The sequence below is a fragment of the Lepidochelys kempii genome, chromosome 13, assembly GCF_965140285.1.
Source record: "Lepidochelys kempii isolate rLepKem1 chromosome 13, rLepKem1.hap1, whole genome shotgun sequence".
Classification (NCBI taxonomy): Eukaryota; Metazoa; Chordata; order Testudines; family Cheloniidae; genus Lepidochelys; species Lepidochelys kempii.
In genome coordinates this window covers 6,342,824-6,358,482 of record NC_136392.1, presented here as the reverse complement: position 1 = coordinate 6,358,482, position 15,659 = coordinate 6,342,824, and the positions used below count along the sequence as shown (strand labels likewise).

General features: G+C 41.5%; 1 protein-coding gene across 3 annotated transcripts in view; it reads right to left on the bottom strand.

Moving 5' to 3' along the window:
• Positions 1 to 13,839, bottom strand: part of CHRNA4 (cholinergic receptor nicotinic alpha 4 subunit) — a 32,525-nt gene extending 18,686 nt beyond the window's left edge. The window contains exons 1-4 of one of the 3 annotated variants that reach the window (XM_073309051.2): positions 13,322 to 13,839; positions 11,898 to 12,049; positions 6,101 to 6,145; positions 5,894 to 6,003 (exon numbers count right to left, since the gene is read on the bottom strand). In XM_073309051.2, coding sequence (XP_073165152.1) covers positions 5,894 to 6,003; positions 6,101 to 6,145; positions 11,898 to 12,049; positions 13,322 to 13,382 — 368 coding nt within the window. In that variant the 5' untranslated portion in view covers positions 13,383 to 13,839. Of the gene's footprint in view, positions 1 to 5,893; positions 6,004 to 6,100; positions 6,146 to 11,897; positions 12,050 to 13,321 lie in introns of those variants that run through there. The other 2 variants (XM_073309052.2, XM_073309053.1) reach the window with 2 other exon arrangements.
• Positions 13,840 to 15,659: the final 1,820 nt, after the last annotated feature.

Here is a 15,659-nt window from a genome sequence, read left to right as displayed (position 1 = left end):
TCTTCTATTTGGAAGAGTTATTTTACACACACACACACACACACACACACACACACACACACACACACACCTCAAAACAAGGAAGTCCAACCAAGTGGCAGTGATAGCTGTACATTGTATAGCAGTACAGGTAAAAAACCATTCAGCTAAACGTATAATAAATTATAATTTATTATACATAGAATCACAGAATCGTAGGACTGGAAGGGACCTCGAGAGGTCATCTAGTCCAGTCCCCTGCACTCATGGCAGGACTAAGTATTCTCTAGACCATCCCTGAGAAATGTTTGTCAAACCTGCTCTTAAAAATTTCCAGTGAGGGAGATTCCACAACTTCCTTAAGCAATTTATTCCAGTGCTTAACCACCTGGACAGTTAGGAAGCTTTTCTTAATGTCCAACTGCCCTTCTTGCAATTTAAGCCCATTGCTTCTTGCCCTATCCTCAGAGGTTAAGGAGAACAATTTTTCTCCCTCCTCCTTGTAACAACCTTTTATGTACTTGAAAACTGTTATCATGTCCCCTCTCAGTCTTCTCTTTTCCAGACTAAACAAACCCAAAATTTTCAATCTTCCCTCATAGGTCATGTTTTCTAGACTTTTAATCATTTTTGTTGCTCTTTTCTGGACTTCCTCCAATTTGTCCACATCTTTCCTGAAATGTCGCACACAGAACTGGACACAATACTCCAGTTGAAGCCTAATCAGCATGCAGAGCAGAAGAATTACTTCTTGTGTCTTGCTTACAACACTTCTGTTAATACATCCCAGAATGATGTTCGCTTTTTCTGCAACAGTGTTAAATTGTTGATTCATATTCAGCTTGTGATCCAGTCTGACCCCCAGATCCCTTTCCGCCGTACTCCTTCCGAGGCAGTTGTTTCCCATTTTGTATGTGTGCCACTGATTGTTCCTTCCTAAGTGGAGTACTTGCATTTGTCCTTATTGCATTTCATCCTGTTTACTTCAGACCATTTCTCCAGTTTGTCCAGATCATTTTGAATTTTAATCCTATCCTCCAAAGCATTTGCAACCCCTCCCAGTTTGGTATCACCCACAAACTTTATACGTGTATTCTCTATGCCATTATATAAATCACTGATGATACATATATATGTATGTATTTGCATGTCTAATTTGTGTGAAGATTTTGTCTTTTTTTATTCTTTATTCTACATGTTATCTCAATTTCAGCAATTTGAGGACCAATAAATAATGAACTGGTTGCATCTTCTACCCCCTTCTTTAACAGACTGGTAAACATAGTCTATATCATTCGGAGATATTCAACTGCCAATGATATGGGAAAAAATACCTTATTGCTCCAGTAGTCAAGAGTGTTTCCAATAATTTTAGGGACAATAATTTCTGTTCCAAATGCCCTTCAGGTGAGTCAGGATCTCAGTCTTATAGCATGAGCCTCATCAATAAAAAAGTTTTCAAAAGAAACTATCAACTTTCTCTTGATTTCTATTAAGCCATCTACCAGATCATCTTATAACTATGTACAGAAGTCCTTTGTGTCTATATTACAACTGGGTGAATTCTTCAAAACATTTCCTGCTAATATTCATTTTAATAAATATTTGAACTCTTTCACATGTGATCATTTCCTTTGTGTTCATTTTCTCCAACTATTTTACCAAGTGCTTTTAACTGATAGGAATTTTTATAGAAATAACTAACTTTAGGTGAATATTAGTATTCAGAGAGTGAATTTTGAACTCCTAAATGCAAATATTCATGCCAGCAACTTCCTTTCCAAGTGTTATACTCATCCAATTAAAGAACAGAATGCTATCATGTGTCCAATTAAAACCATCGCAAAAAGCTTGAATTTCAAATATTCTCAATGAACTGCTCAATCTGCTGATCCAAGGGCACAGTCCTCCATTGATCTGACAAATCTATGTAAGGCTAGTGTTCAGAATTCTCCACTCACAGTCACAGATGATAGCATGTTGCATGCCTTACACACAGGTCAAATGGCTACACATGGTGGCAAAGCAGTAGAAAATCAGAACCCATGAATTATTCTCTGAAACTGTTTGAGAAATAATTTGAATAGCAAATAAATTCAGGGAAATTGCAAAATGCTCATGGACAATAAACATGTCAAATTTATTCACTACAAATGATTTGCTCATCTTTATGGAGCCTTGGGGAAGCTACCTTGACAACCATTAAAACTTCAATTATGGAACATCTAGCCTTCTTTGGAAAGAAAATAAAGGAAATGAGGTTTTGTCTTTTCACTATGAAATCATATTCCTCTGTTTTACATATGCTTTGTCATGTCCAATAGAGACAATTTACAGTATTAGAGCTTATTTTATCAAGCTTGCAAAATCCAACAGCATATTAATTTCCCCCTGGGATATTAGTTTGGTTTTAGATTCCTTATGAATGTTGACAACTCTATAGGCCAAACTGGCCAAATTTACTGACTTAATTTGGGGCCCTAGAGTGCATAAATGGAAGCTTTAGAGAATAATGAGCTCAGATAAGAGAATCACTGACAACATGGGGTATGATTTCCTTGAAGATTCAAATCTCAAATTAATTGCAGTTGCATCATTTCTATCTATTCCCAGAGGTTAAAAACCAGGAAGACTTCTGTGTAGAGTCATAGACAGAAGCTTTCCCCCCCAAGCATCTCATCCAAAAGAAGAATATCAGAACTCTTTTTGTAAGCACAGTGGGGCCTTCCAAAATGAGTCACATTGAAATGGTTAAACACTGAAATAAGACCATTGGGCCTTTTCCGCAAAAAGTTCCACCAAACCCCCCCTGGCAGTATAAAGGGGCCTTATAGTAACCATAAAGTATTTGCACCTACTTTAAGGTCCCTTTATACTGCCAGAAAGATATAACGCATGGGAGGAGATCCCTATAATCATCCTCCAGGCAAGCTCACGGTCCTGCAAATCCCTTCTTAAAACTTCTCTGCCAAGGTGCCTTAAAAAACCCAGCATGGTCAGGCAGCTGGTGTGCAGTGATCACTGCCATTACAACGCAGTTGCATCTTTTTGTATCCCTCCTGTTAGTTTGTTGTATCCTTCTGTAGTCTCTTGCCTTACATGTCGATTGTGAACTCTTTGGGGCAGAGTCTGTCTATTTGCTCTGTGTCTCTACAGTGCCTACCACAATGCCATGACTGGTGTGACTGCAATTCCAATGATTAATTCTTATTAATCATAAATTGGTCTTTAGCATAAAGGAGAAGCAGGGTCATTATTTCTTATTCCATTGCTAACATTTTCAGGCTCTAATCCCATTCCATTGGTAGCTGGGTTTGCTGCTTTTTCAGGGGCTACCTGAAAAAGATTTGAACGTGGCTATTGTATTTTTCTGTGTCTGGTTGGTGCAGAAACAGGGACTCCCACGTGCATGTTAAGGTTGCAGAAAATTATGCGCACATTTCCTGGGCTGCAGTCTAAGCCACTGATCATATATTAGTGTTCAGCTTGTGACTGCTTTTAGGATAAGAAGGTCTGAGTGCCCATGAATTAATAATTACATAGGGCTTATCTTCAGAGGTGCTGAGCACACACCACCCCTGATGATTTCAGCCAGAGCTGCAAGCTCAGCACTGGTCAGGATCAGGCTCCTGGAGAATGGAAAAGATCGTTTCAATAGTCTCTAAAGCTGCAAACCCTCTAGATATATATTTACCTCAATCATTTCTTAGAGACGTACTGAATTGGAACCATGCAACTGTTAATTAAAAACGAAGACCGTTCCATTGTCCAAACTCAGTCACAAAGTGTTACCTGTTTAAAAAGCCATTTCTGTTTGCTGTTCCAGGGGCACTTAACACACATTCTGCCAGGGTTGCCAAGCACGGCGGTGTGTGCACCAACGACCAGAGCCTGGATATTGAAGTACAATAAGTGAAGCCGCTCAGAGCCCTTGCTAAGCCTTTAAGACCTCAGCCAATGACAAGTGGCTTCGTTACAATGAAAGCAGCCAAGACAAAAAGGGAAGAACTCAGGGAGAAGCAGTCCTGTTTAAACCAGCTTGGGAAGAATAGAAGATTCTGTGCTTCAGATAAAGCTTTTTTTTTTTTTGCAGCTTGTAACACAGCTGCTTCTTCTGCGCTTTCATTAGCACTAACGTGTACAGGTTGTCTAAGAAGTTAGATGTGCGATTACATGCCTAATCTGTGTATCCAATCAATGCTATTATCTCATAGGGACTGTTCCACCGGCAAAGAACTGGACAGAGCACTGCACAGGTCACTCTGCCTCATTCCACCCCGATGTGTCCCTGCCTCAAATATATAGGGGGCATGCCAAGGATGTGAGAAGGTAGGGCCAGGTGCTCCAGCTGGTATAATTTTCAGTAGGGTATAAAGTTATGCCAAGGGCTGTTTCTGGTCAGCTACGGAATAGGGGGAGCAAAAAGGCTGCTAAGAGTTACTTTTACCATGGCTCCCTCCTGCCCCAGATATGCTACAGGTCAATTATGGTTCATTTGAGGATGTAGCCCATTGACTATTCATATCCCTGCTGTTTGTTTGTTCCCTCCCCGCCCCCAGTCACATGGCATTGTTTCTAATCCCTCATTGGGCAACGGAAACTTTTAGAAGAAGAGAATGATTTAATAGTGAATATCCAACCATGCATGACACACTTTCCTGTGGGAATTTTTTGGAGAAATAATAATTCATGTTAAAACTTGTGATGCTTTTAGGAATCATGAGGATTGTCATCAGTACTAGGCAGCAATCTGAATCGGCACCAACAATGCATAACAGGATCGCACAGTTCACGGCCAAACAAACTCAATGTTTTTATTCACAAAAATATTTGTAAATTACTTTGGTAGATTTGACCAACATTCCCTTGCAATCAGGAATGTGTGAAAGTCAAATGCTGATATTTCCATCACCCAGGTAGCATACTTTTGAACGGTGCTGATATCTCATCTCTCAACTAAAATGCCCTTGCTACTCCTCCTTTGGATTCTGGCTTTGCAAAGCCTGACACTGAGCTTGCATAGGGCTCACTGAGAACCAAATTTGGCCACTACTGTCCAAAGGTATCAAGTAAAGAAAGCAACCACCTTCTCCTGCCATATGTGTCCATGTGACACCCAGATCTCACACACGCAGATCCAGCTACAACAGTTTATTTACAAACAACACTAGCGGTTCCTTGGACCAATCCCAGAACCTGCATAATGATCCCTAAACAGTATCCAGCCCAAGAAGCTGCAGGTAAGTTTGCAAACAATTTTGCAGAAACACTCCTCCCTTCCTCCTATCACTTTCTACAGAGAACCGCTCAGGTATAAGGTAGTGGATATTACACTGTTGCCCAGGTAGGAAAGGTTCTCAAGTGAAACCGAGACCATAACCCATTAGCACTTAGAACCAGACAACGTTAGGGTCCTTTTTCAGCCTACATTGGACAGAGGGTGCTCATGACTTTCTCCCAGTTTATCCCCATTTTGACGCCCTCTTCAGACATTCGTTGTTAGAACTGATGGTGGGGGAGCAAAGAGAGCTTTGGTGGACGGTTATTAGAATGGGACTCAATAGAGCTGGAAGGTTCCAGTAGCTTTGTCACCGTAGGGATGGTGCCTTTAAAACAAAACCAAAACCCTTCCCAAACAAAACATTCCACTGCGTGCACAGTTCTTCCCCTAGGGAGAGGAAGAGCAAGAAGAGAGGGAGAACAAACCAAATGTGACAGAGGTTAGTCATGTTGCTTAGCGTATGCCTTGAAGGTGCTCAGATCCTACGGCCATGAGGGTGGCATAAGAAGCTCGATATTCTAGAATAGTATCAAATAGAATAGGGAGAGAAAATTACGATAATCTCCCCAGTGCAGAGAGCGGAGCAGCTTTTTAAAGGAATAGTCGCCTTCCAGCGATGGAGCTCAGACTCACTTGTTGTAGAGAACAATATCCGGCCTCCAGATGAGTTCTGAAGGGATGCGGATGGATGTAACGTTCTCATATTCCAGAGGATCCCAGCGTAACTTGTAGTCATACCACTCCTGGGAAAAACACATCCATTACCAGGGACTGGGAGGAGTTAGAATTGAAATATACACGGAAAACCAATACAAGAAAACACCTTTTGGGCTCACCCACCTGCTTCACCCACATGTTTGTGGTCATCATTTGATTCTTCTCATCCTGAAAAGGAAAAGCCACAAGCTCAGAAAGCAGAGGCATGTTTAGTGTAGTCCATTTTTGTAATCAGAAATAATCTCAGCAATAAATATATTTTTTTCAGCTAAAAAAGCTGATGTTCCTGGAGTTTAGCATGGGACAGAACGCACCTGTCTGATACCACCAAACACCAGAGGCTAAGACTAGGCAGTCTCAGCAGATGATCAACTTGGATTTGTTTGACAGATTTTCTGAGAAATGTGTGTACTAAGAAGACTTTTTCGTTCTGAAGGATATTATAAGGCCCAGCCAAGATGAGCTCAGCACAGTACCATGGGGAGGGGGAAGGAGGAGGAGAAGAATCCACAGCTCTAATACACCCCCACCACAATGGGGGTAGGATTGTTACATTAGTCCATCACTCCTCCCCCAGTTGCCCGCTGAACACAGCTTCACAGGGATTTCCAGGGAAGCTGTCCTATTGAGAACTAACCACATACCCCTTGCAACTTCTCCCTTGGCAGGGCAGAATACCAGTCTGGCTACAGACGTGGGCTGGGTGGGGGTATCTGGATATGGCCCCTGCACGATTTACCTTCGAACATGTCCACAGACAGTTCCCCAGTACTTCCTTTCCTGAATTGTTCTGACTGCTTGGAAGTGATGCTTTATGCCTGATCTGCACTTACCCTTCTTGAGTTTAAGGCCATTATCGATGGCTCTCTGCCTTTAGCTCCAACATGCATCTCTTCTCTCCAAAGTGTGTTCTACAGAGAACACACTATAGTACTGTGCTAGGAAGGAAGCTCAGGTGGTTAAGGTTAAAACCAAGGCCCCCCTGGCCCTTAGCCCTTGCCTCATTCCTCCAGAGCACACTGGTTTTCACACATCACAGAATATAAGGAAATTCCTGTTGCAAATTGGCAGCTTTCAGATAGACTTGTAGTGAGAACTGGTGGGTTGGTTTACCTGTATTCATATCTTGACACTTTGCTCTGAAAGTGTAGAGTCTAAAGCTTTTCTACTAGCTATTTGTTTACTTCTAAACTATATGCTTTCCCTGAGTTAGGGGATATCTCTCAGCTGCAATGATTGCTCACACAAGCATTGCCATTTAATTTAAAGTGTTCTTTAGAAAACAATTCTTATTTTCCTAACTCCTGCTTTTCTCTCTCTCTCTCATTTATAAAAAATGAATTTAGCACTGATAAAAAGTACCAGCTAAATTGGCAGACTGTTGGAGACTGAAACCCTCTTTATATCCACAAGAGAGACAATGACAGTGAAATCTTCCCCTCAGTGTCCTGCCCGATCTAACCTGCAGGGACCATCTAAAGAGATGATGGCTCAGTCTCTTAGCTTTTCTTATGGAACTGCCAATAAAGGTGCCACCAGTGAGAACAGCATTTGCAAATTGGACATCTGTCCATGGGGACCTTTCATATAGGTCACTGAAAAGCCATCAGGAGGTGACAACTTTTGATTGTTACCAACTTGGGCTGGATTTGAACTGGTCAAGAAGAAATTAAAGGCTTTATATCCTCCAGTCTCTTGAGTAATTCACTCCTCCAAGACCTGTTTCTGAGTGCAACACGGTTTCATTCTTTTTTTAAAAAAAAATCTGTCTTGCATTTCTTTATACCTAGAGTGAATTAAGGCTCAAATTCTCAGAAAAACCCATGCATTTTGTGCATCTACTTTGGGCATGTAAGTACCAGGTTGGTCATTGGTTAGATTCCAGTATAATAGGGACTATAGGTAAAAATTTCAAAAGTGCCTGAGGGATTCAGGAGCAGAGCTGGCCAAAACTTTTCAACCAAAACATTTTTTTGGCAGAAAAAGTAGATTCCGTGATTCCAAAATGTTTCACAAATTCATGTCCATTTCGCTGAATTGTTCATTCCAAAAAAACAAACCCCAAATTCTGAAAATATCTGCATTTCATTTTGACATTTTTTAATGAAATGGTTTGATTTTTCAATTCAAAATGGATTTTCATTTAGATATTTTCTTTAGTTTTTTTTTTAAAAAAAAGATAAATGTTTTAAAATGCTCTAAGCCACAATGAAACATTTCATTTGACCCAAAACAATTTTTTTTCAACTTTTCAATTTGCCAAAAGGGTATAAACATTTCCTTTTTGGTTTGACCTGAAATTATTATTTTAATTTTTCAGAACTGCCAGTGAACTGAAAAACCAACTATTCACCCAGCTCTATTTAAGAGCGTAAGTCCCACCGAAAGGAACTTACACTCCTAAATCACCGGGGTTGAGATTTTCAAAAGTGCCTCAGAAATGTCAAGGGGAGTTAGGCGCTTAACTGTCATTTGTGCCTTTGAGAATCACCACCTTAGGCACTTCGGGAAATATTTCCTTGTATAAACATGACAGATACTCGGTTGCAGTAAACACATAAGTACATAGCTGGTTAGATGTATATTTGATCATTTCTGTGTGCATTTACCACGGTTGCACACACAAATGCAGTAAGCTTGTGTACGTGGCCAGCTGCATGTGCAGTGAGTCCTTTGTCTGCACAGTTACCAGGTCTTAGTGTGCAGTCAAGCAGCTTTAATGTGCATTTTGTCTGTGCAGTTCTGAAAACTTGGGCATCTGTAGTATTTACGTTTCTACAAAATATGTTAACTTAAAACACTACAAATTTGCTTTAGTGACCAAAAATATGCGAGTCACTCTGCAAACACACAATCTGATGATAGCTCCGATCATCTACACAGCTCTTTGTGTGTTTTGGGGTAATAGGCTCTTTCCTGTGCTAAACATGAATGGAGTGTTAAGCTACAAAATATAAATATGTACAAATAAATGAAATCCAATGCGTGGCAGGCAAATTGCTCAGCTATTACTAATACAATTTAATTGAACTGTTTAATGTTTACTAGTTTGCTTGCATGCTAATTACAGCTTCTGTGTAAATAACCAAAGAAAAGTGCTTTGGACTCCGTTCAGTTCTCCCAGGTTAAGGTGCTGCAGCAAAACTAATGATGTTTGTTCCGTCTCCTTATTGGCCTGGCTTCAAAAGAGCTCAGATGGCAGTGTTTTTCTGAGCTCGCTATTAACAGAGGAACAGAAGGGTTGTGGTAGCCCTGGATGGAATTTAACTGCATCGTCTCTTTTCCCAAGGTGAATACACTGCACTCCATGCTACCCAGCGGAGAGGGGCATAGGAGGTAAACGGGGTCTATCTAGTCTGTTCTTGAACCCATGTCTTAGTCTCATAGCCAGTTAGTCCAGCACCAAACTGAGGTCAGCATAACAGGGTGAAGTAAGGACACAGCAGGACAGTGGATTTGATATTGAGTTTTCTGGCTTTTTTCGGTCCGAGTCAGAATTTGAATATTGATCCTGTTTTTGCTTTTTTTGACTTTCTGCCACTGACACGTGTCCTGAGGAGACGCAAACTCCATTGAAAAGGGAAGGCTGTGCTTTTAACACCATGTCTGACAATCATGCTAAGTTTTCTTAAGAAATGCTGCAGTGGTAAGAAGGGGGATCGTTAAACAGACACTCAGCTGGACTGGGAACATGATACAGGAATTGTATCAGGGAAAGGGTTATACAGGAACAGAGAGAACCTTACTGAAGGAGATGGGGAATAATAAACTAAACCTCAGCTGCTTTACAGCCCTGCCTATTGACTGCAGTTTTAAACACCGGATTATGACTTTTACAGAGTTTATTCTTCCTAGGTAAGACAAGAAAAGCACTTCAAAGAACAAGTATCGATCTCACCATCCATGACTGGGCAGTTGCATAATAGAAAGTATCTCTTATGCCACCACAATCGTTGATGTACCATCTTTAATCTTATCAATTATTCAGATGAAATGCATACAACCTAAATACCATCAGTGACAGATGTGGGCTCCTCAGCCTTTTTGTTCTGTGTGTGTACAGTGCCTTGCACAATGGGGTCCCGGTCCATGACTAGGGCTCCTAGCTGCTATCACAATGATAATAATAAAATAATCAACTCTGTTTTTTGAAGTTGTTTGAGCAAAGGCTTATTTTTAAAAAGATACACAACCCCTCATGCACATATGCCATTCATTTCTCAACTACCTATATTAAATTGTATATTGCACAGATATCTTTATGCTGCATATAACGTGGTTATAAATGTGATAAATTGCGGAACCATGTGCATCTATCACTAATCTACAGTCCTCTCTCCTGTACTCTGACCACCAATCTAGTCTACCTGTGACTACCTCTAACATCCCAAACATGAATGCAGCTTCAAAAAAACACCCTTCTTTTAAACCTCCCACCACAGAGCCATTTTCTAATTTCTACCCAAAAGTAGAATTTACCCCTCAAAATTACAATGGCATGAGGCCCAATATGGACAATATTCAACCAGGGACAAGTTTAAAGCCTGAGATCTCATGACTTATGAAGGCTGGAAATTGGACCTTCCTACCACTGGAAAAGGGACTGTCTATTCTTCCCAACAGAACTCAGCACTCTCTGAGTGGAAGAACCATAGGGATCATGGTAACATTATGGGTGGAAAAATTATTACAGGTCTTTTAAGAGGTCTGTAAATTATAATAGCTGGAATATTTATCTGAGTCACATAGTTGTAGCCTAGCTTCTCAGAAGGAGGAATATGAAATTTGGCACTAATATTTCTTTCTCTCTAATCCATTTCAAAAATAGTGATTCTGTTACATAGGTGACATATAGAGAGTACATGATGGTGTGGTATGCTATAAAGGGTTAATAAGCACTCATCTGGAATGACCTGTAAAGTTCATTTATAGCTTTACTGTTTGCGTATAAGCACTAACTCATGCCAATCATTCTTGTGTACTATACCATCCTGTATTATCTTTCTTCTCTCTCTGTCACATACATAAGAACATAGTGTACATATAGGTTTCTATTTAAGAAATAATTCACACAGCTTCCAAAAATTCAGTGTTCAAAACAGGTATGCATGGGCACAGACACACACGCTGGCATGCAAAATTAGTATCTGAGTTCCATGTGCAAATTGGTACTTGTGCATACACTCATGCTAGAACAGTAAAATGCTGATTTGTGTGGGTGTGGAATCATGCACCTGTTTTCTTCTTTGAAAATTGAGCTCCAAGTGCCATAAAATCATGTCCTTTAAATACCATGCCAATGCATACGCCTGACTCATAATAAAAATCAATCCATTTTGTATGTCATCTATATGTTGTATACATGTAGATTCCCTTTGAGAAAACATGCAGGAACATTTTGTCTCGGCCACTATGCCTCAAAGCAGCCAAAGGACTTTCCATGTGAAGAAAGAACTTTGGGATCCTTGGATAAGATAAATAATAGAGGTGTAAACTATTATTTGTGAGAATTATGTATTATGAATACTAATTATAGATCAAATTCTAAACACATTACTTGTTTGTTACTCAGCCAAAATTCATTCCCTCAAAACTCCCCTTGAGCTTAATAGATATATCTTTGGATTTTATACCCTGGGCTTTCCTTTGGTTTCAGAAACAGCATCCCATTTTTTACTATAATTCATAAATAAACAATACAAGACCACCACACTGCACACCTTGATGAGCAGTTATTCGCATGAGTTCTCCCATTACTTTTAATAGAACAGTTCATATGGATAACTGTTCTTCAGCGTCAGTAAGATATTCATATTCTGATCATGAAATAAGTCAGCAAAAACTGCACAGGCTGGCTTGTATCTGGAATCGCTCCTCCCCCATGACCCCTAAAATCTCCACTGCTTATAGTTTCACTTACCACGTCAATGAGTTGCGCGATGGACAATCCGAAATGGACGAGGACCACGTCCGAAATGTTGGCTACAGGTCGGGACCACTTGTTATAGCCCGAGAAGAGTTTCTTCAGGAGTCTCTCCTCTGCATGGGCTCGGGTTTCCACATGGCTGCACACTGCAGGGAAAGTGTGAGACATGAAAGTGTGAAATGTCTGTAAGTTAGGAAGACCAGAGCAGAGATATTTGGGGAGGAGAGAGAGGGGGGGAAGTGCTTCATCTTCTTCTCTCCTTGAATAGGCCCTAGCCCTTCTGTTCTTTGGCAGACAGACTATGATGCAAGTCTTACTTATATATGTACAGCACCTAGATACCATGGTGATGGACACATTAAAAATGCAGACAGGTAGAGGAGGAAAGGAATATAGGTGGGCATGACATGGCAATGACATACCAGTGACAGGACACCACCTTTCAGCATGTACAATGGCATGGTTAGTTCATAATGTAGCATGGAACAGCATCTAGGAACTGTCTTGTGGGAGGTGGAGATTGTTAAAAAGCATTTGAAATAGACTGCCTGTCCTGTCCTCCTGTTAAATTGTTTCTGCCTCTTTGAGGATGCCAAGCAGCCCCCTGCTTGAACAGCTGGGAGAATATTAGCAAGCTTCAGGCTTTGAACCATGGAGTGAAAGGGCCACTTGCTCTGGACAGGACAAGAAGAGGTTTTCAGGGGGGAAATAGGACCAGGACATCAGATCGGGTGTGTGTGTGTGAAAGAGAGAGAGAGTCTGTGATTATGGAGATTAAACATCAAAAATGACCACCATCAGACCAAATGTCAACCCCCTGAGCAAAGCAAGAATTTCCTGGTCCAGTAACTCCGGGGTCACTCTTGGCGACAACAGCTGTGCAGAAACAAAAGGCGAACAGGGTCTGGGGCGGGGAATTAGCTCAAGAGCACAGTCCCCCTCACGCATGACGGGAAAGGCTGGAGGCTGCAGAGAGTAGTTCCCCGTTCACTCGGGAGTCGCTGTTGGTTATTAAAAATTAAAGCCCAGCATCGCGGGGGGCAGCTGCCAGGAAACGTCTCTGCTCCCTGCTGAATGCGCACAAAGGCGCGGGACGCAGGGGGAGGATCTGGGGAGAATGGGGTGTGGGGGAGAGCAGGACTCGGGCGTTTAAATCCCTAGTGGGGGTTAACCCTTTCCCACCCAAGAAGCAGAAAATCAACACAAAGCAAGACAGGATCATGCAAGTGTGTGTGTGTGTGTGTGTGAGGGCCGGGGGTGGGTCCTCGAGGGATCTAATGGAAAGGAGCAGGTGGTTTTTTTTTGGGGGGGGGGTGTATTCCTTGCTTGCAATAGGACAATCTCCAGCCAGAGCTGGGGATGCTGGCTGGGGTGAGGAAATTGACCAAGGTCGCAGGGAAACCTGCTCTGAAACTTACCAGGGAAGACGTTCGCCCAAAGGAAGAGGAGAAGGTTTTCTTTAGAAACTAGGAAGCCCATCGCGGAGCGGAGCTCAGTTTCTAGACTGCAAAGTCTCCCTTGGCATCAACTTTTCTTCTCTGAGTCTCTGGATCTTCCAGCGTCATTCCCTCAGACTCCTCCCCCCCCCCCCCCCCACACCAGTTTCTTGGAGGGGATGGTCGGTTTATTTGCCTCCTTTTGCTCACAGCAATTTCCAGCACTTTCTTTTGTGAGTCTGTCTCTTTCCTAGGACGCAAATCCGCGCAGATACTTGAAGGGGTTCACAGGTGCTGCTGCGAGCTCTATTTTTAACGAGACAGCCGCCTTTGGTTTTCTCCTCCTCCCTTTCTCTGGAGGACAGGGGTTGGTTTGCTTGCTTCGTTTGTTTGCTGCCCGATTTTCATAGCAGAGCTCCTGCAGTTTCCCCCCTTTGTTTTTTCTTTGCTCAGATTGGTCGCTGCTGATGGTCCATGCAAGCCAGTGAAAGCCCTTGGCAGAACAGAGGGAGATAGTACAGTATGTTTGCATATTTAATCCACTTGGACCTGCCCACCTCCTGTCTAAAGAAGGGGGAGGAGAGAATCCGTGTACTTCAGCAAACAGGCTGCAGGAAAGGAAGACTTTTAGAATGGGGGGTGAGTCTCAAAGGCCAGGGCTCCAGACTGGAAGGGAATTTGGTTCAACTGCAGTCTTTATGGTGCCTGAACCCCAATATAGATCTGAATGGAGCAGGCCCCAGATCTCCAGTTAATTATTATTCATTATCCCATTAAAATTAAATTTTCATCAGAAGTTCTTTACACTCTATTTATTTTGAAAGCAATAGGGAAAGTAAAGTGACTGTGGACATTTTTGGCCTGGACTTTTATTCCTTGCATAGTTATATTATTATCATTGTTCAGCAAGAGACCCATTGTGCTAGATGCTGCACAAACATTCAGTTAAAAAAGACAGTCCCTATCCCAGACAACATCCTAATCAAGACTGTGTGTAAGGGGCTCACTTGAATACAACTTTATGCTGCAAACTGTCCTGCTGAAGTCAATGGTGCTACTTATGGAGTAATGGATTATCTGCTGTGAGTAAAGGAGTTGCAATCTTGCCCTAAACCAACTCACGACTTCTAATGATTTCAGTGGTGTACACCAGAATGCAGAACTGCGTCCTTTCTGTTTCACTTTAAAGCTTGCCCCTGCTATGATGTTATGATTACTTCCACAAGGATAGGAAATGGATTGTACTTGCAAGTGTAGTAATTACTTCCATGCTGTAAAGTTAATCAAAGTCTGTTCTAATCATAAATCCATAGTTTATATATATATATCTATAATATAGTTTCCTTTCTCCCAAAGCATCTCAGGTGCTTTTTAATGAAATACATAACAAAAATAATATCTAGGTCTTTTATAGCATTGGATTATGTGACTGACAACAGGTAGGTTTAAAGCAACCCAAGACATTAAATCTACTCTAAAAGCATGAGTAAAATCAATGTGCAGTGCCAAACTTCTCTTCTCTTCTCTTTTATACTTCGCCCATCACACTGGGGCATCCGAACACTATGTGTTTCTTCAGACGGGGGCTAATTCCATGTGCCTCCTCTGGCAATAATATATGCAAAGAAAGAAGTGAGAGAAAATTACAGAATGGAATGTTCCAACACTGCATTGTACATTACTTATTATTACTTCTCCAGGATCAGGTTAATACTCAAAGAACCTGGCCAAAGATTCTGGCTTGCTACGCATGATACTTCCTGAATGTCCAGTGTTTTGGAGCACTAAGCACCAGTCTTCCCCATTGGCAGCCACAGAAATGAATGACCACACCCTCACAGGATCAGACCTTGAGAAAGCCAAGAAAACTCTGTGACATGCGCCCTTAGCCAGCCGGTGCCCTCCTTAATGGAAATGTAGTCATTAGTCTATGAAGCAGCCGTAATTCCCCAACATCTCCTTCTGGACTAAGTTGCCCACATTAGAGAAAGTCAACAAGTGTCTATAATATTGACACCTGATTCTGAGCACTCCACTGTTTCCTTGTAAATTCCTCCAGACAATCAGACACAGTCATTTATCCCTTTGGAGAAATTCAAAACTCCTTTATTTTACCCGGAAATCGCATCATGCTTTCCTCTAGTGTCTAGGGGAAAGGGTGGGTAGATCTTAATCCCATACCTAGGTAAAAGTTTATTTTCTTTCTATCACCTAGATACCTATCTGGGCCCCATACCCATATTATCTGAGCAGCTTAGAAACATTATTGAATTTATCTCCACAACACATTTGTGAGACAAGGAAATATTATCTCCATTTC